The sequence below is a fragment of the Eleutherodactylus coqui genome, chromosome 12 (assembly GCF_035609145.1).
Source record: "Eleutherodactylus coqui strain aEleCoq1 chromosome 12, aEleCoq1.hap1, whole genome shotgun sequence".
In the NCBI taxonomy this organism is placed as follows: Eukaryota; Metazoa; Chordata; class Amphibia; order Anura; family Eleutherodactylidae; genus Eleutherodactylus; species Eleutherodactylus coqui.
Window position 1 is genome coordinate 92843954 of NC_089848.1, and position 25207 is coordinate 92869160.

At 46.3% G+C, this 25207-nt stretch overlaps 2 protein-coding genes across 7 annotated transcripts in view; one reads left to right on the top strand and one right to left on the bottom strand.

The window, feature by feature from the left end:
• Positions 1-343: 343 nt before the first annotated feature.
• DUS3L (dihydrouridine synthase 3 like) lies at positions 344-24897 on the bottom strand. Of its 5 annotated transcripts, none has more exons than XM_066585383.1 (14): positions 24759-24897; positions 22521-22610; positions 19075-19372; positions 16879-17436; positions 16021-16062; positions 14889-15041; positions 14501-14617; positions 11493-11558; positions 10722-10832; positions 8254-8350; positions 7385-7460; positions 6185-6373; positions 645-773; positions 344-508 (listed from the first exon to the last, which is right to left on the bottom strand). In XM_066585383.1, the coding sequence occupies exons 2-14, from the start codon at positions 22607-22609 to the stop codon at positions 436-438; spliced, it is 1998 nt and encodes a 665-aa protein (XP_066441480.1). In that variant the 5' UTR covers position 22610; positions 24759-24897; the 3' UTR covers positions 344-435. The 5 variants fall into 5 exon arrangements, with proteins under 5 accessions (XP_066441480.1, XP_066441477.1, XP_066441478.1 ...); XM_066585380.1 differs by lacking the exon at positions 24759-24897 and adding an exon at positions 24630-24717; XM_066585381.1 differs by lacking the exon at positions 24759-24897 and adding an exon at positions 24626-24713.
• Positions 24879-25207, top strand: part of LOC136586995 (pituitary tumor-transforming gene 1 protein-interacting protein-like) — a 63296-nt gene continuing 62967 nt past the window's right edge. For both annotated transcript variants that reach the window (XM_066585386.1, XM_066585387.1), the window contains exon 1: positions 24879-25148. In XM_066585386.1, the coding sequence (XP_066441483.1) occupies positions 25034-25148 (115 nt within the window). In that variant the 5' untranslated portion in view covers positions 24879-25033. The remainder of the gene's footprint in view (positions 25149-25207) is intronic.

Consider the following 25207-nt stretch of genomic DNA (forward strand, 5'->3'; position numbering starts at 1 on the left):
TGCATAAAGTGGTTTATGCAAATTTGCATAAATTTGCATAAAGTGGCCATTAACACTTTATAATCTTCATTTGCATGTAAAAGGACCTCCAGGGGTTGTTTGCAGAGCCCAGTGTGTGTTTGAACACACACCCAGCTATGTAAACCACTACATTGTTCCCGTCCCAGCTGTCAACATTCCATTCTTCTTTTCATGGCTTGTGTAAATGCACGTAATGTGCATGTCTGAATGGTCCAGTGAAAAGCCCATTGATTTAAGCACTGCGTGTTAAACAAGCTAGGTAATTTGAGAAATACAGAAACCGTTTGTGTGTGATGTAGCTCCCCAATAAGCAAGAACATCCTTCAGTAATAAGACAGCCTGAAAGTGTTTATTTAAAATAAAAAATAAAAACAAAAAAAGTTCAGTCAGAACCGTTTCCTAATACAGGGTTTTTTACTTATAAGAATTGGCTTTGTGCTTAGGCAGGAAAGTGAAGTTTGGAGGAACAGGACCCAGCAACATTTCACTGCAAAATAATAGGAGAATAGCGTTACATCATATAAACCAAGAGTGGTCTGAATTCTAGAACACATTTTCCATCTCCATTACCGACTACACTTCGTTGGTATACCTCCCGCCCAACAGGTGATCGTTCACTCTACCTGATCTTAATCCAGTCGGATACATTCTGACTCGCCATTAATGTCTCCATGTAGTCTCTTCCCATATAGTACGGAGGTCTCTCATTCAGCTTCTGGGGCACACGTTCCAATAAACCAACTGGAATGTACCTGCCAAACAGGAGTACAGAAGGACACACATAAAATCTATTGTACCCAACATAGAAGACTTGGAAGGGACCTCCAGGGTCATCGGGTCCAACCCCCTGCTCAGTGCAGGATTTACTAAATCATCCCAGTCAGATATTTGTCCAGCCTTTGTTTGAACACTTCCATTGAAGGAGAACTCACCACCTCCTGTGGTAACCTGTTCCACTCATTGATCACCCTCACTGTCAGAAAGTTTTTTCTAATATCTAATTTGTGTCTTCTAGTCTTTCCTTGTGCAAATAAGAATAGGGTTGATCTTTTATTTTCATCTACATATAAGGACTGAAGGGTCTACAAGTAATTCCCCAAATTACTCTGAACACCACATTTTTAAAACTTATGTGGGTTCCCAATTTAGACTCTGTGGCAGAGAAATGCAAGTTTCCCAGAACTGCAGCTTTCTCCATCGCAGTCTTTATATTCAGCTAGATAAATAACCGTACCTTACAAAACTGGGATTTTTGGTATAACATACCGTAAAATCTCTTTCTCGTCTGTATCATTGGGGGACACAGCAAAGACCTTGGGTATACCTTTTGCCACTAGGAGGCGACACTAAGCACAAAAAAAGTGTTAACTCCTCCCACTAGCTATACCCCACCTGCAGGCATGAAGTTTGTATGCAAGGAGTAGGAGCAGCCAGTAGGATACAATAATAGTTAATAAAGCACATACTCATGAACTGTACTCATTGTACCGTGTGCAACTGTACTGAGGACACTCCAACCAAGGAGTATATGTTAAAGTCCTAACAACACACTGGGTGGGTGCTGTGTCCCCAATGAACAGGACAAGAAAGAGATTTTACGGTAAGTTATGACAAAAATCCTGTTTTCTCGTCTGTATCATTGGTGGACACAGCAAAGACCTTGGGATGTTCCAGAGCAGTACCCAAGGGGGTGGGAAATATAAGAAGCCGTAGGCCTAAAGGAGCGTTACCCACTCCTCTCACCGCGAGCAGCGTTACGGGTGCCTAGGCATCCAGACAGCTTAGGTACGGAGCATAAAGTAGCTGAGTACCAGTCTTATCTACCCACCGGGAGAAAACGCTCGATGAGGCACCTGCTGTCCGAGTAACGTGTGCCGTAATACAGCCTGAAAGTATGATGTCCATGACATGGTGACCCTGTACTGCCGCAGAGCAAAGTCGGAAAAACAAGGACACAACTTGGGTTGACAGTGGGTGAGCCCAGAGACAAGGTGACTAACTAAAACCACTTGATAGAGGTATCTTGTGAAGACGACCGAGCCCATCTGTAACCGGCGCGTCCCATGGGACTAGCAGCTATTGTGAGCGGAAACCTCATTGACGCCGATCCCGATACTACATCTAGTGAGGAAACATGCAACCAGTCGGTAACCCTCAACCAGGAGAATTCCGCCAGATAACACCTCCTGCTCAGAGGGAAGACGAGTAGTCCAGGCGAACTGAATGTGTCGTCGGCACCCAGAAGTGGAGCAGTACCTCAAGGTTTGGGGCCTTCTGCTGTCGACCTAGGGAGTACACTGAAATCCACTGATATCAACAGCACCGCTGTTAAAGAATTAGTAGGGAGCAACCCAGGCAATGTATGGGAGCTACCAGAGAGCACGCCAGAGGGGGGGGCGATTGGCTCAAATTACCCTCAGCATTAGTCCTCAGGGATTGACAACGGCCACAGCTTCCATCTTCTGAATGATGCCTATGGTTTTTGAAGAGGTCTAGCCTTGGTAAATGGCATCTCCCTGGGTTCTCTACCAGGGCCATTTAAAGGATGTCAAGCAACCGCATGACTAACCAGACACCATAAGATTTGGCGTTCCTTCAAGATTACACAGTACGTGAATCCCGCTGGTCCCTTTGTGGAAACGTCTGGAGGGGCGAGTGCTAGCATTGAAATCAGTATCAGTGCAAACTGTTCCACGATCTCCTGCAAGTAACACTGCAGGAGGAAATGACGCAGGAGGATCACATCATGCTTCTAGATCCGTCTGGTGTAAACCACTGTCTCACTGGGACGACGCTCCATAAGGTGTAGTCCGGACACGAGAAAATGCAAAACTACGACCGGCGGCTGTCAACCATACAGGTCTCAGAGTGCCTGCACAAATGAGGGGGTCCTGAAAAAAGAGGCATTTGTATAACTGCTGAGGGACCCCAGCAACTGCTCTGCGATGCATATGCAGCCATCCATGTGCGGCATAGCAGCCATATAGCGACTGATCTTTGTCAAAACAGGACACTAGAGGATGCCTGGCATCCCAACTGTACCGGTTTGTGACGCAGTTGTCAGAGGGGCTCCAACATTGGACCAGAACCATATGCATGGTACCTGCGCCCAAGGGCTCCGTGAAGACCCGCTCTACGAGCGAAGTTGGAGGCTGGTCTGAGCACACCTTACAGTGACAGTACCATTATCCACATCGAGGAAATTAGGGTCAGCAGCGGCGCTATCTAAACCAGAATCATACATGCATCCCAGACAACCTGAGTGACCCATGTCCACATTGACAAGGCCGCAGGCACTAGATGTTTCGGTTTTGACTGGAGGGCACTAATAGATGGACCTACAGCCCCAGGGTCCCTGCTGAAGGGTGAACCCCTGGACTACCACTATACTTTGAACAAGACTGATCTTAAAAAACGAGATACTCTTTGTCCGCCAATCTCGTGCTGTGGTGAGACTGCAAACACATGCTATTCTGGCCTGGTTCCAGCCTGCGGCTCATCCTGCAAGCGGGAATCGTGCCAGAGTTGCCTGCAAAGAAACTGCAGGCTGGCCATCATAGGGGATCCAGTCCTAGGCAAGTCTCCCCTGTTCCGGAGTCCACAGAATTCGTGCGCAAAGTACTCTTCCCATGAGGAAGATAACACCGCTCTTAATCCAGCCTGGATGAATGCTGATAAGATAAAACACTGTTGTCCGTGTGTCATCCTGGACTCGGCCACTGTGGCACGGCTGTCCGCAAGGCACAGGGGTGCTACCGCTAGAGAAGGCTCAACCCAGTCCAGAGTAGGCGAGAGAAGCGATGTGTCCGGAGAATGGCTGTGCAGATACTCTTTCTATATATAAAGTACCACAGGTCTCAGCAATGCTGGCAAACAATTTGAACACCCTTGTTCGTACACAGACTTCTCTGCCGGATGTAACTCTCATTGAGTGGCAAGAGCGGACATAGTATGTGACCCTGGCCGGCCCCTGACCCATGTCATCTTGGGCATGGAAACTGTGCCAAGGCTGCCTGCAGGGAACTGCAGGAGGGGAAGCTGGGGGACTAGCCGTTAGACGAGTCCCCACCCCGTGTGGAGCAGACGTGAGGGGGGACGATCCGAGATAATCCCTTTGCAAGTACTCTGTCCGTATGGAATGTACCACGGGTCTCAGCAAACCTGGGGCAGCACTGACAACCAGTTCTAACACTGTAGTCTGTAAAATAAGCTATTCTCCGCTATAATCTTGTACTGTGGTGGGAGCGCACTTGGTACGTAGCTCTGGCCACCTAAAGGCTGGAAAGGAAGGTGAAGAAGCCAGACTGTCGGGGCTTGAACCCACGACCTTTTGCGTTCTCATCAGCAGCTCTCTCCATACAGGACTTTGTGTTAAGGTTGCCTGCAGGGAACTGCAGGATGGGCAACAGGGTAGCTACATTAGCTTCAACCCAGTTGTTCGAAAGACGAGATCCTGTCTGCTGGATGTGATTTCACACTGCGGCGAGAGCGCACTTGGTACGTGGCTCTGGCCGGCCCACGTGTCATCCACTTGGTACGTGGCTCTGGCCGCCCCTGCCCATGTGTCATCCTGGACTATGACACCGCAATACAGCTGCCTGCAGGGAACTACAGGAGGGGCAACAGGGGAGCTACCAGTAGTCAGGCTCAACCTGGTCCGGCGAATACCTGTACGAGTACTCTACCATTATGGCAGGTACCAGAGCTTAGTCCAACTGGAGCCATGTTGGCAATTAGTTTGAGCACTGCCGTTCGTAAAAGGAGATAACCTCTAGCTGGATGTATCTCGTATGTCGCGAGAGCGCACTTGGTATGTGGCTCTGGCTGCCCCTCTCCGCGTGTCATCCTGGATACGGACACTGCAGTAAGGCTGGCTGCAGAGAACTGCAGGAGGGGCAAAGCGTCCAGAGACTCCCTGTGTGAGTACTCCTTCCGGATGGGAGGTACTACAGGAGTCAGCAAGGCCAGAATCACTCTGAGGTTGGATTGGGCAGGGACGAGACGAGACGAGACCACTACCATAGCTACTCACCTACTCCCGGTTGTCCTGATGCTGTGCATGCTCCCTCATCTCCGGGAGTGAGCCCTATCATCTCGCCATCCTTTGGAGAGGATGGGAGTGCTTTTAGTCAGAGCTGATGTGCCTCCTTTTCTTCTTGGAGGACGACAGACCCCTACCGTCTTGACCTCCTCGTGGGGAACAGGGAGAGTCCTGCCTGCCCTGTTGCCCACATCCATGTATAATCGGGACAGGAAGAGTCCTGTCTGCCCTGTACCCATGTAGTCCTGGGGGACCTTGATAGTATCTGAAGGAGGAGACCTCTTCTAAGCAAAAAACTGAGCTTGCCTCCTAGCGGCAGAAGCTATACCCAAGGTCTTTGCTGTGTTCCCCAATGATACAGACGAGAAAACTAGTTTTAGGAACATATTTTTAGAACCCATAAGCTACTTTTAGAGGAGTGTAATACGGGTGTATTTTTGAAACTGTATTATAAATGAAGGTCTACTGTCCAGTACTCACAGCAGCATAGCCCACATTACAGACGAGTGTCCCAGCCCGAGATCTACTGACCAGTACTCACAGCAGCATAGCCCACATTACAGATGAGTGTCCAGGGTCAAAATCTACTGGCTCGAACTCACAGCAGAATAATTCCCAAGGACAGAAGACTCCTTAGTAATATGGATGCAAAAAATGAGCTTTATATTGTGCTAATCTTAAAGAGGCCTTGGGGTGTGTGTGTGTGTGTGTGTGGGGGGGGGGTGACTATGAGAAGATCAGACCAGGAATGTCTCTGCATTACAGGCGGTTGCCCATATACATTTGAATATCATCCACATATCCAGCTGTGAAGCTGTATATTATATATACAGTATATTTGGGTAAATTAGGATCAGGCATGTTAGAATACAAACTGATATTTTGCTCTGTCGGGAGATAAAGTTATATTCACACCGGCATTCAGGGATTCCATTAGGGTTTCGATCACTTTCTACTTCAACAATAACAATTTGCTGTCAAAAACACACAACCCCAATCAATTTATAATTATAAATCAGTTGGGTGCCATTCTCATGTGGTACACCGCTCTGGCTTCTATAACTATATGAATCCATGGCACAGATGTGAACAGAGTCCAATACAGAAAGAACAGCTCATTACCTGCATAGGAAGGAGAGCCACTCCAGCAAGAACTTCCTGGTCCTCTCCACCCCCTGCGTGTCCGAGCCCCAGTGCTCTAATCCATAGTTTGCAAAGTCTTGGAGAACATCAAATCGTTCCGAAGAGGAAATGTCCCAGTGCCGTTGTTCTTTTATTTCTGTGAACAGCCAAGGTTTTACTAGTGCCCCCCTGCAAGCAAGAGAGGCCAGCCGTCAATAGAGGAAGTCAATAGCAAAACGATTCACCCCAAAGATCCGGTTGTACTTTATCCATCCTTCCATGTATCTGATTAGTTGGAACTACTTCCAATCAGCCAGCCTTTCTGCAAGAAAGCCAATAGTGACCGTAAAGTTTCAGGGGTTGACTCCAAAGTCAACCCTTGTAAAGGTAATATCCTTGGTTATGAACTACAGTGGTGCCTTGGGTTAAGAGTTTAAGTCGTTCCGGAGCACTTAACCCAAAACACTTGTAAGTCAAATCAATTTTTTCCATTGAAAGGAATTGAAATGCCATTAATGCGTTCCGGACCTCCCCAAAGCCCTAACTACACTACATGTAAAAAAACAAAACATCAATACTCATTTACTGCCGGCGTTCCTGTCCTCACGCTGGTCTCAGTCGCTGCTGCCGCCTGCGATGTCCTCCTTCACGCCAACAGAGCATTTCTTCCTGGAAGCCAGCGCTGGGTTAACCAGTCACAGACATTCAATGACATCATTAGCTGACTCGGCGCTGAGTCAGAGCATTAGCTTGCTGGAGGCGAGGTATTCAAACCCTGCTTCCAAGAAGAAATGCTCTGTCAGCGTGGAGGAGGACGTGGCAGGCCATCGAAGGACTGGAACGCCGATGATAGGCGAGTATTAGACCCCCTCTCCGTGTATAAGCTTTCGAGCTTCTTGACTAGCGAGCAGGCTCGTAACCAGAGTTTTTGCTCTTAAATTAGAGCAAAAATTTGGGAGAGAGCCTGCTCACAAGTCAAGAAGCTCGCCAGCTGTGGCACCACTGTACTCCTCTTTAGGTATCAGATTTTATTTTGTCAATGTAAATCTTGTCACACACAAACCCTCCCAAGTTATCAGAAACCTTTTGTATAACACAGAAATGCCCGCCCATATTGGACCATCTTTATGTCATCCCGATTCCCCCCTTTTATTAGAACATGGTACATTTCATGGCACAAAGAAAAAGAAAAATACCAACCTGGCCACCATGATCCCCGAAACTCCAGTCTCCAACGCTAGATTTGCATCCTCAAAAGAGAATATATCGCCGTTACCTGCAAGTAAAGTGTTTATATCACAGATTTATCTCTGATTGTATTATAACAGCTATCCTTATTTACTAAAACCATGTTTTCTCTCTAGAATTCTGCACCCCGCTGGACCTCCGTTATTCATCCTGGAAATTTATAAAATCAATTGCCAAATGGGCATTACCATTGCTTTCGTCAATGGGGCGTGTCTCCCTACATCCCAGTTATGTATGGAATTCCCAGAGGTTAATGTATAATATACAACAGTAAAACAACTGAAGAACAACACAATGCAGTTCCAGTATGTCCTCTAATCAGCCACCCTGAAAGGAACAGTGTAAAGCATTGGACTCTATGGCTCTCTAGTTCCCAGTAGGACATGCTGAGGGTTGTAGATCCACAGGTTGGAGACCACCGATTGGAACGGTAGCTCCATTTTTTTTTTTTAGACAAACTTCTGACATGCCATAATGGTAGGTCTTAGTAGTTTTGATCAGTGGAGGTCTGACTGCTGACATGTCATTATGGCTAAATTGAATAGGCAGAAGGGTTCAACTGAGTGTTGTGCTCCTTTGGCCGTTTCAGTCACTGCTATAGAGCCCTTGCACCACTGGCAGTGATGGCCAAACAGACGCAGCGCTCAGCCGAGTGCTTCTGACCATTTGTTTTAGAGATCAGCTGAGGTCTCAGCACTTGGACCCCCACCGAAGTTTGTAAAAAGTTTCCTTTAATTAGCTATTTTAATAGATCAGTCTATAGCCGTTGACCACAATATTATCTAGAAGGTGAAAAGGAAGGATCAACGTGGAACACTCACCAAAAAAAGGCAGCGGGTCTGCAATTTTAGCACACTGTTTAATGTATTCCCAGTCGGCGAGTTTGGTGTACCGCTGCTCCCTGGATCTTCCATGCAGCTAAGATGAAACAGGAAAGCCATGAAAATACAACTGCATTCTTTTAAAGATGAGCCGATACCAGTTATACTACAACTGGGCGATATACAGATTTTCTCAACCGACGTCCATTAGGAAAGGCTTCTATTTTAACCCATTAGGGACTAAAACTGTGTCTCCCCTCCCAATTCTCCTTTTTGCACTCAGATGGTTATAACTAATTGTTATTTATGTGATCTAAGGGGGTACGGTGTCTCTCCTCGATCTTTCCCTTGAATGCCAGGTCCTGCTGATCTTCCCATTAGAACGAAGCTGCAGCTGTTACATCTGTTATAATACAGGAATATCCTGTGGTTAGATCATACATGTCCTAAACGAGGATGATATGCAAGAGCGTGACTCCATTCTCTGTATCCCCATATATAAATGGTACTGTATAGAGGTTTTCCATCCTGATTTCTGATGGACATGTAACAAAGCACCCCCTCTGCTTGCATCACAGATTTTTAGCCACTAGAAGAAAACAAAGCGGTTGTCTCACAACTGACTTTCACCACCCTTTCATAGGATAGTACAAGCGCTCAGCTATCTCCGACAGTCCCATTGAGAATGAATGGAGAGGCACCTCTCCATTCAAACTCCTCCTCCCTGTGGGGTGCAGTGAACAGTAGAGGGAATGTCACAAGGGAATGAAATTGTGACAGATTCATAGATATGATGTGGAAGGAGTCACAAAAAAAGAAAGAAAAAAAAATAAAAAAATTACACTTTATTTTGCTGCAAAACTTGGCATGCAGTTCCATCTCCGGCAGATATGTAAATGATTAGAGTTGTGGCGTGATTAGATGAACGGTCTTGCCACCTGAGGCCCTAAAAGTGGTTCCCCTCTTGGCCTATAAAGGCTCTCAGAGGCTCCTTGTGTGCAAGTGACCTCTTCTTCCGCTTGTTGACCACTAGACGCCTCTACGATGCAACAGGAGATTTCATCCACGTAACAAAGTTTAAGAGCTGGATGGTCGTATCAACGAACTGCCACCACTTGGCCCTTTCTGACAAGACGACTAGACTCAGAATGTCATTGACGGTCCGACAAGCATGAGCATCTCCAACTGTTTCATTGTCTGTCATCCACATGTCTGTTGGAACCATTTCCAGGCACTTTGCTGTAGGACATTTGGTCTTACGACACCCATTATGTGTATGGCCTTTGACAACCACCCATGGTCACCTCTGTTTGTAGCGGTGTCGTGGACAACGACAAAACTGGACTGTTCCAGAGTAGAGCCGGGTTGTCTTCTGTGACAAATCCAGGTGTAGTTTATGCACCAACGATGGCTGTGTTAGTGTCTGGAGACCTCCGGGTGAGCGCTTCAATCCTGCCTTTGATGTGGAGCGGCACACTGCCCCCTGCTGGTGTGATGGTCTGGGGCTCATCACATATGACAGTCCGTCACGCCTAGTAGTGGTACGGGGGACAATGACAGCTCAGCAATACGTTTGCCAGTTTTATCGCCAAAAGAACATGTATGAGACAATGTGGGATGCCAACTTTTTGCATGATCTAAAGGCTCAGTTACAGCAAATGTGGACCGATGGGCTTCAGGATACCATACAGAACCTGTATGCCTCAATGCCCACCTGTATGACATCTTGTATCCAAGCTAGAGGCGGTACAACAGGGTACTAGAGGCAGTACAATGGGGTGCTAGAGCCTCCATGACAACTGAATTGCTACAGGGACACAGAAGCCCCATTCCTGGAATTGGTGAAGATCTCTGCAATGAAATCCCCACTGATCAGCCTTTTATCAGCTATCCTTTGGATGGGCGACTGATCCCATGATGGTGGCATCTTCACATGTAACTCACACAGTCACTCACTTACAGACAAGTGGTCGTTTGTACTCCGTAGCAACTGGGGCCGCAGGGATTTGTAGGGAATGTAGTCCGCCCATAATCTGCAGAGGGATGAAGGAACTGTGATGATGTCACTGTCATGTGATCAGGCGTGGCGCATGCAACTCACTCATTCAAGATCACATGACTTGACCATCACAGTTCCTGTAAGCACACGGCTTAAAGGCTCTGCATGGTTTTTGTTTGATGACCTTTGATGATGTCACCGTCAGGTGATCAGAAATGGAGCATGTAACTCACACAGTCACTCACGGACAGGTGGTTGTTAGTATTCTGATAATCCTCTCTACAATGTGTCAAATAGAAGCCCAAAACATATCCAACTCTATTAACAGCCACTCAGATATCACTATCGTGTTAATAAATGAGCCCCATCGGTTGGTCAGAGCCTTCTGATGCCAAAATTAATAAGATAAACCTTTAGTCGCTGGGCACTGAACGATAAAAAAAGTTTTACTATAAATACCGGCACTCACAGTGACCAGTGACACCCCCCAATCTCGCAGCTCTGGAATGAGTTTGTGAGCCAGATTGACTTTTTCCTGAACTCCAGTCCGGATCTTCGCAGTGAGCGGCACATCCAGAACCTGCAAGTAGATTATGTTAAAAATTAGAATACGATGGTAAATGTTCATAATTCGTTACTTTCCAGGAAAAACCTGAGACACTTCTGACACAATGGGGATTCCCTGTGGCAGAGAGGGCTACAGAGAATGCTTGATCTACTCTGTATGTACCTAATACAGGTCACTGACAACAGCAAGGTTATGCTTGTAGTCCGCTTCCATCTGCCCTCTACTTCTTGACGCTTTACATCATTGTCTCTTTGTGTAACAGTTTGGTGAAGGCCCTGTACAATCTGAGGTTCCTAAAGGCATGGGGTGAAGAGTTTGGTGTGGAAGAACTCGAGAGCCCTGACCTCAACCCCATCCAACACCTTTAAAGCGCAGACTGCGAGCCAGACCGCCAACATCAAGGCTGGATCTCACAGTCTATTGGCTGAATGGACATAAATTCCCATAGACCCATCCAAAACCAGTAGACCAGCCATAAAGGGGGCAACTCCATATTAGCATCCATGGGTTTGGAGTGGATGTATAAGTCCATAGGTGCAACAGTCGGGTGTCCATGTACTGCATGAAAGCAAGTAGAGGATAGGTGAAAAGGGAATTTGGCTGCAGGATCAGACTGACCGCTTCTTTGTAGTTTAAATACTATGAATTCTACGTTTACTGCTCCACACTCACCGAATTCATACCTCTCACAATGTCTTCAAATTTGTTAGTTCTGGTCATTAAACCGCATCCTCCACCCTGCAAAAGGAGAAAAGGTAGAAATAGTCACTTCATTAACCCCTTAGTGACCAGCCTATTTTGTGCCTTAAGGACCAAGCAATTTTCACTGTTGCATTGCAAGAGCCATATTTCGTTGACATAGCCATACAAGAGCTAGTTTTTTGTATTTTTTCCGGACTAGTTGCATATTTTATATAGCACTATTGCATTATATAACGTATTACTTTTTTTGGGTGGCGGGGAGGGGGGTGAGATGGGAAAAACCTCTACAAAAATTCTACATTGTTTACTATTCGGCAAAAATAACATGGTAACTTTCTTCTCTGGATCAGCACGATTATTGCAATACCAAGTTTAAATAGATTTTATTGTTTACTACTTTAGCACGATAAAAGCACATTTTTAAAGAAAAACAAAGACAACTGAATCTGCATCACCCCATTCAAAGACCCATAACATTTTTACTCTTCAGGCAGCGGAGCTCTGGGAGGTCTTGTTTTTTTGCAGGAAGTGTTATAGCCTTTATTGGTGCCCTTTTGAGCGAGCGTACTCATTAAGGGAAGCTACTCGAGCGCGTATCCGCAGTTTCGAGTACATGCCTACTTGCCCGAAAAGATTCGGGGGATGATCTCTATCCTCACCCCTGCTTACTGCCGCAACTCACCGCTCACCCCGCTGGCACCCGAATCTTTTTGGATGAGCGGGCATGTACTCGAAAATGGCGATACTCACTCGGGTAATTTGCCTTAACGAGTACGCTCGCTCATCTCTAGCCATTATGTAAAAAATAAGATATTTTAAAGTAGTGCTTTAAGTGGTTCTCTCTGCATTAGCTGCTACTGCTAACAGGCAAGTTTCTCAAAAAGATGGCGATCGGGTTTCTCTAAGCTCTACCCTGGAAACTCCGCAACCTGCCATTTTGGGTGAGGTTTGCATAAACCCCAGCCCTTCAATGGCTCTGATTGTGGGACTGTTTTGCCAAAAATTTCATGTAGAGGCTGAAAACCTGTTCATACATTTAAGAGTATTCCTATCTCAGGGATCCCAATTTCAATGTGCTGCAAATACGACCCTAAAGCACTCACCGATGCCTTGCCTGTTTACAAAAAAAGTCCAGTTGTCCTGAAATGCTTTAGTCTTCTGAAGTTGTTCATGCTAGTTTCTGGTGGAACCAACCACCTCAGACATAGATTGGAGATGGCCGGCGCTTGGACACTTCGAACTGTGTGCTACAATCAAGTTCCGGCCATCTCTGCAACATAGCGGGGGTGGTCGCTCCCCCGGGCAATGCGCAGTACACAACTTTAAAGGAGAAGTCTGCAGCTTTTCAATAAAACGGGACATTTTTGCATCAGACATGGCATCGGTGAGTGCTTTCGTTTCGTGTCTGCAGTACATGGGAACGGGGTTCCCGAGATGGGAATAGCCCTTTAATACGTCTCACGGCTAACCGTTTGCTACAATTGTATCCAGTCTACAGAACACATCAGCAGCGCAGGTTTCCCTCCTGTTTAGATCATTTGCTACAATGTATTTAGACACCAGAGAGATGTGCGCTGCTCTTGTATTTAGCTTGCAGAGGGTAGTTTGGACTGCATATAGTTGACAATATACAGGTTTTCATCGCTGTAAAACATGAATGTTCCGAAACACTGAAGGCAAAAAACAAAATCTTAAAAACAAATAAACTCAAAAAGTATATTAGAAAGTCGCAGATCTCTCCAACATATAGTGGGGCAAGGAGGACTTTCCGGAGAATCTTTTCTTAGAACTCTGCATTGTGTTATCCCTCTACCGCGTTTCCCCGAAAAAACGACCTACCCTGATATATCGGAGAGGCTTGAAATATAAGCCCTACCTCGAAAAATAGACCATAGATTACATAAAAGAAAAAAAGCAGTACATTAGCTAGCAGGCGCGGTCTGGGTGCTCCCGCTTCTCTCCGGAGAGCTTGCTTCAGTCTTCGGCCGCTGACAGAAGATTGTTTTCCGGTTACAGGATTTATAAATCCCACCTCCAGGTAGCGATGGCTCAGACTGGCTGAGCAGCGCTCGAGAACCAATCAATGCTGCATCGATTGGTTCTCAAACTCTGCTCAGCCAATCACAGCCATCGCATTGTGGAAGCAGGATTTATGAATTGGCCAATCATTGCAACGGCTTGGCCAATTCATAAATCCCGCCTCCACTATGCAATGGCTGCGATTGGTTCTTCGGCTTCTAAGTATTATAAGAAATCCCCTGAAATAACAGGTGCCTCTTTTGTGGCAAAAATTAATATAAGACAAGGACTTATTTTCAGAGATATACGGTATTATAATTTCTGGAATTGTATGGACAAATTGAAAACTAGTATTACCTTGTCAAGATTGTGTATCAAATGTTAGTGTCCATTAACACTTTATGCAAAATGATCGCTAAAACTTTCAATCATTTGAAAGATTATATTTGCATGTAAATGGGCCTTAACTTAAGTCCCATTTACACTGGACGAATGGAGGGCAAACGATGCCTGACACTCATCCCCGTACATACTCGCTTCTGTGCTGTTACATAGGAGAGAGTGTCGCTGGAGGAGATTTCACGCCTCGCTCTTCCCCCGCTCCTCTCCATTCACTTAACGCAGTGGCCATTCAGTACTAAACGGACGCAATCTACACTGAACGATCAGCGGTCAGGATTTTAAGCTGCATAAAATCCTGATCGCTGATCATTCAGTATAAACAGCAGCCATTGAGTACGGAACGCCGCTGTGTTAAGTGAATGGAGAGGGGCGGGAAAGAGCGAGGAGTGAAATCTCCTTCAGCCTTCCCGTTGCGAGCCAATGATACTCACTTTTGTGCAACAGCACGGGAGCGAGTACATGCGGGGACGACTGTTGGGCATCGTTTGCTCGATATTCGTCTCGTGTAAATGGACCTTTACATGTACAGAAACATAAGTTATAAAACAGAACCATACCTTCTTATAGACCAAGTCAATTGGACATCCAACGTTGATATCCACAAAATCAACCTCAATGCTGTTATTGAGCAGCTCTGCACATTTGGTCATTGTGTCGGGGAAGGCGCCCTCTAGCTGCAGGAACAAATGGAATGCATTTTATCTATGGCTAAATAGAGCATGCAATAAACCAAAGCTCAAAATGTAACATTTCTCAGGATTGGTGGGTTCCGTACGAAAAGTCCATGAGTGCCGTGGACACAAGGCCTTAGTTGTACACTAGAAGCAACATACACCAGCCCCCCTACCAAACCTCAGATGGTGAGAGGGGAGGATTATGCAGCTTTATTAGCACCAGCTAGATAAATAATGAAGCACTACAGTCATGATTAACACTGAATCAGACCTGAACACCAAACAGATCCTCGGTATGATGTCTTCTCATCAGTGCCCACTCTGAAGGCTGGCCTTGAAGGAGGTTGGTACACATAGCCATCTCTCCACACGTGATGTCTGCTCCGTACCGCTTGCATATTCTTCTAAACGGAAGATTCCCACACTAATAGTAAAACAGAAAATTATAGACATTATATGCATTAGAGCAAAATAATGTATTCCTCTTCCTACATGAAGTTAAGCCCAATTTACACGCAAAGATGATTGCTCAAAATTTGTTCAAAAGATAGGATGATTGGCAGTTTAGTGCCCATTAGCAGCTTATGCAAAATGATCACTCAATGCCCATTAGCAGCTTATTACCTTCATTTGCATGTAAAGGAGCCTCCCTTCGCTGCATGCAGAGAACAGCAGGTGGTCTGTTTTCTGCATACAGCCCCTTTGTTCTGCCATGTGGTCCCTGCCATAAGCTCTCCGCCCGAAGGATAGATTTTAAACTCAACTAAGGATCATCGTTCGGACAAAAAGTACAAGATGGTAGCATTTACATGCAACAATTATCGCTCAAAAGACATTGAGTGCATTTTGAGCGATAATCGTTGCGTATAAACGGGGCTTAATGCGGTGTTCACACGGCAGATTTCACCACAGATCTGATGCGGAATCTGCAGCCTTTAAGTGTACCATAGTTTATGCGGCTCGGGAAAAAAAAAAAAAAAAAAAAAAAGGGTCACATCTTCATGCAGACTCAGCGTACGTTTTTTACCGCTTGGAAATAAACCCCATTAAAAAAATCACGGCAAATGCGCATGCCATTCCATGGCTTTTACGTGCGAGAGGGAGAGAGAGAGATCTCCCCTCCGTTCCTCCCCGCTCTCCCCCGGCGGCCCCCTAGAGACGAGGGAGATACTCGGCTAAGGCACTACTCGCTCGAATAATGTGCCTTAGCGAGTATACTCGCTCATCTCTAGCTGCTGTCCATAAATGGAGCAGCTCCGCTAATGGATATATGCAGGATTTCTATAACTATGTGCCTTCTGCTTGTTCCTCAATAAACTAATAGCACCAGTGAGGTTTAACGGGACCATAAATTAGAGACTATTAGAAACTCATACAAGCTTTATAACAGAGAGAATAATTACCGTAGTTAATGGAGCGAGGTAAAGTTTGCCTCGGAAGTCGATCTGTACAGGAAAGAAAATAAATATCATCAAGTCACATTCGCCAAAGCAAAGCCTCGCACTGCAGTGTTTTCTTATGGAGGCACCAAATGAGACCCCCTTCCACGTGCCTTATAGCGGTTGTCCATCCGACTACTTAACCAGATCTGCAGTATCCAGACCCCCAATTCTGGCCCTGTTCTGACAACGGGTCACATTACATGGACTCTTTGTGTCCGTTACATCATTAGAGGAGGCTAATAATTAATCCAGCCCCCTTTTCCATCTCTGCAGCGGCTGTAACTGAGAAGAGGGCTGACTGCGTTATTAGGATGAGCGGAACAGCCAGCTCACTACAAGGATGTGACTGTCACAAAGAGAGTCCATACAATGTGACCTGGTGTGGGAACTGGAAATGGAAGTCCCATCACCACGGGTCCAGGTAGAGACTAGGCGTCCCTGGACAATCCCTTTAAGAGGTAGTCGAGATGGGGGTGGGGGTCTCATGTTCCTTTCTCCTCCAGTGGGGAGGAGCTTGAATGGAGCAGCAGTCATGCATGCGCGGTATCACTCCATTCTTCAATGGGACTGCCGAAGAAAGTCAAGTGCCATTTACACCAGCCCCACTGAAATAAGTGGAGCAGCTCCGCACAAGTTACCATTCCATCTCCGTGTCACTGCAGGTGGGTACAGCGAGCCCACAGTGAGAAGAGGGGGGACATGGGACCCGTTCTCATGATTGGTAGGGAATCTCTGATCAGACATTTATCACCTATCCTGTTGATAGGCGATAAAGGTCGATTTTGCTACAACCCCTTTAACTATGTTTTGGGTCCTTACCGTTTTCTTCTCACATGGCCTGACTTTTATGATATCTTCATCTGTGATTGCTCCCCTAGTCACCCGTGTAGGCTCCTGAGTAGTCTGCTTCACTTGGCTCTCCTCTGTAGGTTCCCCTGTAGTGACACTGTCTACACCAAGGTCTCCTCCTTGACCCGTGGCTTCCTCTAGTGCATTCCCCTGGGCTACGGCCTCGACTCCAGCCTTCCTTTCTTCCTTCCTGTTTTTTCGGGGTTTGTTCAGAAGTTTTAAGTACCTCTCAGACTTTTCAAACAAATACTTCTTCTTCCGCAGCTGCTGCTGGAGGTCTTTGTCTAGACTGTTCTTCACCAGCACTTTTCCTTCTCGTTGTTTCACCAGTTCTTCGTTGATTAGATTTTTGAAACCGTCACCCAAGTGCGATTTGGCAAACCGGCAGGTGATCCCGTATATGCATTTTCCAAAAGTCTCGTACAGATAACATTTGGGTCCGATGTCTTCATGCTTCCCCGATATATATTTTTCAGCGTCATGCAGGAACTTGCATTTGTCACCAAAGAAACATTTACTGGCACATTCCTGTTGGTGAAGAGAAACAAAAACTCATTACATAGGTGGATTGTAAAGTAAAATCCCCATCATCTGACATAAAGGACCGGACAGATGCCCATAAAGTCCTGGGTTATCAGAATGATAGCCTTCCTGGCACATTCCACTTAAATACAGCAATTACTCAAATTACAATGTTCTTTTCCTTAAAGAGAATCTACACTTTGCTGTTTTAAAATGTACGGAATAGGCAATTCTAAACATTTTGCAGTAGGTTTTATAAGCCTGTTCTGTACATTATTCTTACAAAATACCTCCTCAGCTATGTAGCTAGGTGAAGACAGGCCTGGGAAATCCATCATCACCTCATTGCGTAGCAGAAGACGGAACTGCAGCTGTGCCTGCACTGCTCTCTCTCTCTCTAGTGCAGGCACAGCTGTTACCATAAAATAGGATATTAATAAATACCTCCTTTCTATTTCATTTTCAATCCTCCTGTGCCCTAAGAGGTGTCTGTCCCCAGCACTGGTGTAAAATTCTCCTGCCTCCGTCGGCAGGCACTGCATAATGAGAAGCTATTCTGTGCTGCAGACAGCTTCTCTCATTTACAGCGCCCGTTCTCTGTTGGACCCGATGCACTGTCAGGGTCTCAGCCCACTGGCTTGTGAGTACACCCAATGCACTGAGACCCTGACAGTGTATAAGGTCTAGTGGGAAAATGGCACCGAGTATTGGAGAAGCCATCTGCAGCAGAACAGCATCTCCTTACACAGCACATGGGGAAGGCAGCAGGAGTGGAGACAGAAGAGTAATAAAACCAGCCTGGGTGACAGACAGATCACAGGAGCACAGCATAGTTGAAGAGGGGTTTTGTAATAGAAATGCAGGCTAATAAACCTATTTCTAAATAGGCCTGTTCTGTACATTAGAGATGAAAAGTGCTGCCATTAAGGATCTTTTACAGGGTCCAATTATTACGCAAGTACATTCACCTAAATATTTGTTTGCGTATTATCAGGCCATAAGAAAGGACATAATTAGCTGATGAATGAGCAAAAGCTTTCTTTTTGGCTGCAAGCATTAAAATTCTCACTGTGTGGCTGCCTGTGTAAAAAGTGACATGTGCAGCCAACCAATGGCAACTCTATGGGGACAAACGTTCATATTAGCCCCCAATAGAGTGTGAACTAGACTATGTAAAGACCCAATGCATGAGCGCTGATCATGCTTGTTTACTGAAGCACACTGCTCCATGTGAAACCCTTGGCCGTTGTAACTGAAAACCACATTTAAAGTATAATACTACAGGCTGTGTGCATCTGTAATGTATACAATCGTGATCTAAGAGAGTGCGCCTCATTAGTAAATCATCTTTGAATCTGTGCATTACAAGTAAAGCTAGCGGACACTGTAGGACTCGTGCATGCACTGACTGGCTGCCCAGTAATGCCTCTCTGAAGTACAGGACACAGCGACCTACCTGCAACAGGAGGAGATGCTCCTTTGAACACCAGAGGAAGGGGCTTCAATTTACTTTTTCTGGTACACTACTTACTGTACAGGACCCCAAGACGCTCCCAACTCTCTGCCTTTTATAAACAAGGACTTAATGAATACGTTATTGGCTCATTTTTCTGTCTGCTTCCATGCACCGGATCCCCCCCATACCTGTACAATAGAGGGGCACAGTCGTTGCAGCTCCAGCTGGTGATATTTCACATGAGGACGACTCTTGTTCTGCCCTCTCGCCCTCTTCTTGTCTTGCTTTTCCTCTTCAACCTTCTCATTCTGCTTTTCTTGATTTCCCGCAGAGTCCACCAATTTAATCTTTTTTGCTGGAGGTTCAGCCGCGAAGTTGCTACTCTCCTCACCGTCATTGCACTGCTCAGAATCAACTGATCCTGCTGCCGTTTTTTTACTGTCTGCATCTACAAAGGCATGGAAGGCATCCTTTGTAGTTAAAAACCTGCATTAATAAAAGCAGAGAATAGCGTTATTCCAAGGAATCAGATTTAGAAGTCTTAGCCCCTTCCTGACCACATCATGTAAATATACAGCAGCTGGCAGTGTGCCAATTATTTATGGTCCCCCTTCACCCAGCAAATCACATGCTTTCTGCTTTAGTAAGGCCTCATGTCCACGCCACGCACAGTTTCCACTCGTGCCCGCATCCATGAGGCCTAAAAAGATATTTTCTTATCTGTCCAGGTGCTGTGCGGGTCTTCTCCGTTGCGGCCAAATTTTTTTCTGCTGCACAAGAAATGCATTCGGGCACACTGGTAGCGTGCTGCGTGCATGCGCTGTGCTTTTTTTTTTTCCCCCAATCTTCTGCTGTCCTGCGGCACAGACGTAGTGTCAGCTGTGGGTGTGCCGCGGATTGGAAGGCTTCCATTGAATTCAAAGTAAGCCATCCGTGCGGGAATTCGCAGAAAATGGAGCATGATATACTTTTTTCCTGTGCGTGCGATCCGCACGCCGGGAAAACAATGACATCTATAGGTATTTAATTACCTGCAGATGCCCAATGAATGTCTATGGGCATATTGAATTGCGGATCATTCGCGCAGGTGACCCGCAATTCAATTTTGCTCGTGGACATTGGGCCTAAAGGTTCAGATATGGATGTAACTAATAGGGTTTGGTCTGGGGGCAGACATCGGGACCGGACCCACAAGGCCAATGATAGCAGTGTCACGCCTGTCTGCATCACATGGAAGGGATTGTGGTCATGTTGCAATTGGCAAGTTATTGCAACACATTTGCAGGAAATCCAAACTTGGTGAATTTCTTGTGACTGCAGTAACTCACGTGTTTAGAACTAGCCTTAGGCTGCCTGTCCACGGGCGGGTTTGAATTGCGTTCCCTGCGGCAATAATCCGGCTGCAGGGAACGCAGTGAAAGCTCTGAGATTCCCCACTCGTGGGCAGCAATTTGCAGCGTGCTGCGAATTTACCATGATTCTCCACAGTCAGCCTATCTGTCAGATAGGGAGACCTGTCTGCCGGCTCCTGCTCCCAGGCGGCGGTCCGCCGCAGGATACCGCAAAGCCCGTGGGCAGGCAGCCATAGGGTGCCTTCACACAAACCATACTTGCTGTGGAATTTGCTGAAGAAAAGCTGCAGTATTTACAGAACAAGCTACGTGGAAGAGATTTTAAAAATGTCAACCACATGAAAAATTCCACAACGTGTCAATTTATCCTGCAAAGTTTAACTGTTTTTAACTGTGGTTTTCAACCTTTGAAATACAAAAGTTGAAACCTGCAGCAAATGTGCACAATCAGCGCTGCGCTAAACGCTGTACAACACTTCCATTCATTTCAATGGGGCTGCTCACACAAGGCTTAAAACGGTGCGTTTTGAAAGTGTTGCATGTTGTATTCTTGTCAGTTTTCAGCTGTGTGTCTCCCACTGAAATGAACGGCAGCGTTTTCAGCACTGCTGAAAACGCGGCACAACTTTGTACTGCATTTTTATAGCGTTAGACGCAGGTTGCTATGCCAGCAAGTCTGAAAAAAAGTCTCCAGCTTCCTTGGCTACAGCCAAAACACGCCAACGCTGCTGAAAAGGCCCTAAAAGCAGCATTAAAAAAACTCAGCGTTTTTGCAAACACCTGTGTGAGGGGGGCCTTTAGGCTACATTTACACGGGCGAGCGCAATACTGGGGCAAGAAACTTGGCCCGATATCACACTTGCCAACATGTGTTTAATACGCAGATGCGAGGAGTTCTTCATTCAAAAACCTCGCAACACTTCTGTGGAATTCGTGTTTCATGAGCGCTAGAGAATCGCAAGCGTTTTTTATGGATGTCAAAGGGAAGCATCACATTGCACTCAAATGCGAGTACCATGCAATGTCTTTGAAAGTCCTATTGAAAACAATGGGCAATGCGTCCCAAGTGAACGCCCAAAGATACAGCATGTAGTGATTTTGATCCCTGCAGCATCGCTGTGAGGGCGAATCGCTGATGTGAATAACTCCATTCAAAAGAATAGAATGCATAGTCGAATGAGTTTTGTGCGTCTCGCAATGCACAAAACGCATGTGAGATTCTCACTCATGTGCATGTAGCCTTACGGTGCAGATTTGGCCCCTGCAGATTTACTGCATATTCAATGATGATTTTCCACTGTGGAAAGTCGGCAGTGAATATGCCTCAGGCATCCTTAAAGTTATTTTATAACACTTTAAAGGGCTTCTCACAGTTTACAATTGATGACCTATCCTCAGGATTAGTAATCAATAGCAAAGCAGCAGGGATTAGAGATGAGCGAGCATGCTCGCTAAGGACTATTGCTCGATCGATCATTGTCCTTAGCGAGTATCTCCCCGCTCGGGAGAAAAAGTTCGGGTGCCGGCGCGGGTGACAGGTGAGTTGCGGCAGTCAGCAGGGGGGAGAGAGAGAGATCTCCTCTCCGTTCCTCCCCGCAGCTCCCTGCCCGCCGCCGGCAGCCGAATCTTTGCTCCCGAGCGGGCAGGTACTCGCTAAGGGCAATGCTCGATCGAGCAATTTCCCTTAGCGAATATGCTCGCTCATCACTAGCAGGGATCCATCATTCAGGATCCCCGCTGATCCTCTGGCCTACTGTCACTGCAGCGGAGCCATACATCTGTATCAGTTGTAAGCACTGGGAGTGTAATACACGGCTTCTCACCCATTGAAATTAATAGAAGCCGTCCCTCCTGTTACACTTTCAGCTCTGACTGCAACAAGGAGCCAGAAGTGTAATAGAAGGCATCGCTCCTATAGATTTAAATGGGAGTGAAGCAATCTATTACACTTCCAACCCTGAGCACCGATAAGAACGTCTGGCCCTGCAGCACTGACAGCGGGATGGAGGATGGACTGACCGTGTGGGATCACGAGCAGTCGGATTGCCTACGATCTGTTATTGATGACCCATACTGAGGGTAAGTCATCAATAGTAAAAAGTGAGAAAACCTATTTAATTCTAGCTTTCTCTAATTACTCACCTCTCCTCACACTTTGCCATCACGGATTCAGATTGGTTTTTATATGCAACAGCCACAGTTCTTCTCTGCACTACTTTGCATCCATGACTTCCATATTCTATAGACCACAATGACATTATACATCCATGTTTATCACTTACTGAGGTTTAATAGCAGCTACTCCGCGGTCAGAATCATTCGCGGCTTCTGTTCTGCCATTCTCTTTACTCCGGTTTCCTTCTTCTGCCATTCTAGGAAAGTTACATTAAAAAAAAGTAATATTATAATAAAAAGTAGAACAAATTCTGTATTTTCATTATATTCATAGACTATAGAAAGGCTTGGGTACTATGGAAACGTGTTCTTTGTGGTCGTCTCAAAAGCACTTGGGTCTTATTTTCTCCCTAGGAACTTGCAATCCACACACTGTAGCTACGGGGCTCTAGCCTAAATTTCCAATTAAAGGGATTGTATTGCCAAGACAGAAAGTACTTCTATATCCAACCCCTCCCCTCCTTCTTATTGTGCATGTTCAGAGGGTGTCATTATGATTGCAGCCTAGGCAGGGAAATGTAGCATTATATGGTGGCTATTAAAATTAGTGTACATGTAGATACTGCATAGGGGGTCCACAGCCCAGGAACTCGCTCTAGGAGGTCTCTACGCCTTCTCTTCATGATACAACTCCTGTACATCACATACGGATATAAGAGAGGGGTCTCGCACTCCATTAGGGCTTATTTACGTGTGTGATATGCATGTTCGCAACTAACCCTCATTAGACTCAATGGGGTAATGCGGAGACTTCGTGTGTGTGTGTGTGGGGGGGGGGGGGGGGGGGTTACTCTGCTAGACAGTCCGAGTATTAAAAAAAACAAAACACAACACCACGAGAGGATGTCCTATTTTTGTGTGAGTTTCTAAGGAAAAATAAGAGTAAAATCACCCAATGATGCGCGCGTTAAAAGTAACAGATTGCACTTGCGTGATGTGAGTGCGATCCGTTTTTAATGTATGTAATGATGGAAACCATAAAGAAAAAATTAAGTGAACTAGGAAGTGCAGAGGAAGGTTTTTTCTCTTTCACGCACGGGAAAAATTGGAGTTTTGTTTATAGATCAAAATCGCAATCACCTGTGTGACTACACCTCTAGGCTACCTTCACACAGGCATGCGCGATATTGTACTTACAAACGTGCGTCTTTTTTTTTTTCAGACCGACGCATTTTTTTTTAGGGTTAAAATCGGCGTGCATCACTTCTGTGAAATTGCGATCCGCCAGATACATGTATCACGAGCATCAAAGGATCGCATGTATTTCCCATTGACATCAAACCAAGTGCCATGTGATATCTTTTAGGGCCCCATTGTAAATAATCGGTGAGGATTTCCATGGGAACACACAGAGATGAGAAGAAAAAAATGCTTATGTGCAAAAGTCCATTCAAAAGAATGGATTTCACATTCGGGCCGGTTTTGTGTGAACCGCATTGCTCAACATGCCCTATTCTGGTCCAATTACTCAGACATCGGTCACCCCTTCAAGTCAATAATAGGTGAAAAAAAAGGAGATGGAGCGAACATGGCTGACATCTGCGTGTGACGTTTTTTGCAGATCACTGCCAAGTGACACTTTAAGAGGAAGGGATGATACACAGAAGTAAATGATGGCTGCAGGCAATCCATACAGATGCTCCACAGCCCCACACAGGGATGACACAGAACACAGATGGGTAACCAGGGCCCATTCAGACAGGCGTACGAGAGCTGGGCAGAGATTCCCAGGTACAGCGCACATCAGACCGCACACGGACCCGTCTATGTGCCGTCCATGGCATGCTCCACTCTCCTCCGTTATATGGACCAGGATAGACCATGCAGTGATTTACTGCAGCCCGGAGCTCTCATGTGAATAGTCTAATTGGCTCATAATGGGCACACGCGCTGTCCATGAAATACACGGGCAGTATATACTGTACACCAGTCTAGCCAATGCAGAGACCCTGCTGCCCATAGACGTCTTGCGGCCGTAGCCACAGACACACATGTAAACACAGCCAGGGAACACCATGCAAAATGAGTAAGCAACTCCAGCTGCTTCAAGAACTACAAGTCCCAACATACCCTGTAAGCTACAGGCAGTCGAGGGCATGCTGGGAGTTGTAGTTCCCCAACAACTGCAGACCACTAACCCACTTTGGTCTATACAAATCATATGCCTCTTGCCACCTTTTAAGAGTAAATGCACCGAATCTGGGTGACTAACCCACCCGCAGCCCTGAACTGTTCATATCACGCCCGGTACACACGTGTGTCCTCCTGTGACTGCTCTGCTCTCTCCACGCTTAGCCGGGGAAAGGAAACCGTTCGAGTGCAACCTTGAATACGCTCCCCCATACCTGAACCGTACGGTTTTATATCAGTCCGTGCAGCAACAGAGCCACAACAGAAGGTTCCGTTATTTCTCTCTATGCGCAGTGTTTCCGTTAAATCCACCCTCGGGTGAAGAGAGACCCGCGGCGTGCAGTGAGCCTGTCCCTAGTAGTGCAGTTGCGGCCGGTAGGGGGCGCTGTGCTGCAACGGCGGGCTGAGGTCTGCAGGAAGCAGGTGGCGGGGCACAGCCTCCCGGAAGTTGTTATATTGTATCCGTGCAGAAGGGGGCAGACTGTCAGCTATGGAGGAGATGAGAGCCCAGCACGTCTGTGTCCTGCTCCTGTCGCTCCTACTCCTCAGCCTGGCCATGGCAGCGGCACAGACCAGTCCTCCAGCCCCGGCCCCTCTCACCAGACGTAAGCAGGGGTTGTGGCAGACATGTGCGATGCTGCTATGGGCACCGAGGTTGGGTTTA

Bases quoted from the DNA above. Each gene is read 5' to 3' on its own strand.
- DUS3L (XM_066585383.1), bottom strand. From the start codon at position 22,609: ATGGCAGAAGAAGGAAACCGGAGTAAAGAGAATGGCAGAACAGAAGCC. The intron at 8,351-10,721 runs GTGAGTGCCGGT...GTTTCATCTTAG, and splicing joins GGGGGGTGTCACTGGTCACT to CTGCATGGAAGATCCAGGGA. The intron at 774-6,184 runs GTAATGAGCTGT...CCTGTTTGGCAG, and splicing joins TGGCTCTCCTTCCTATGCAG to GTACATTCCAGTTGGTTTAT.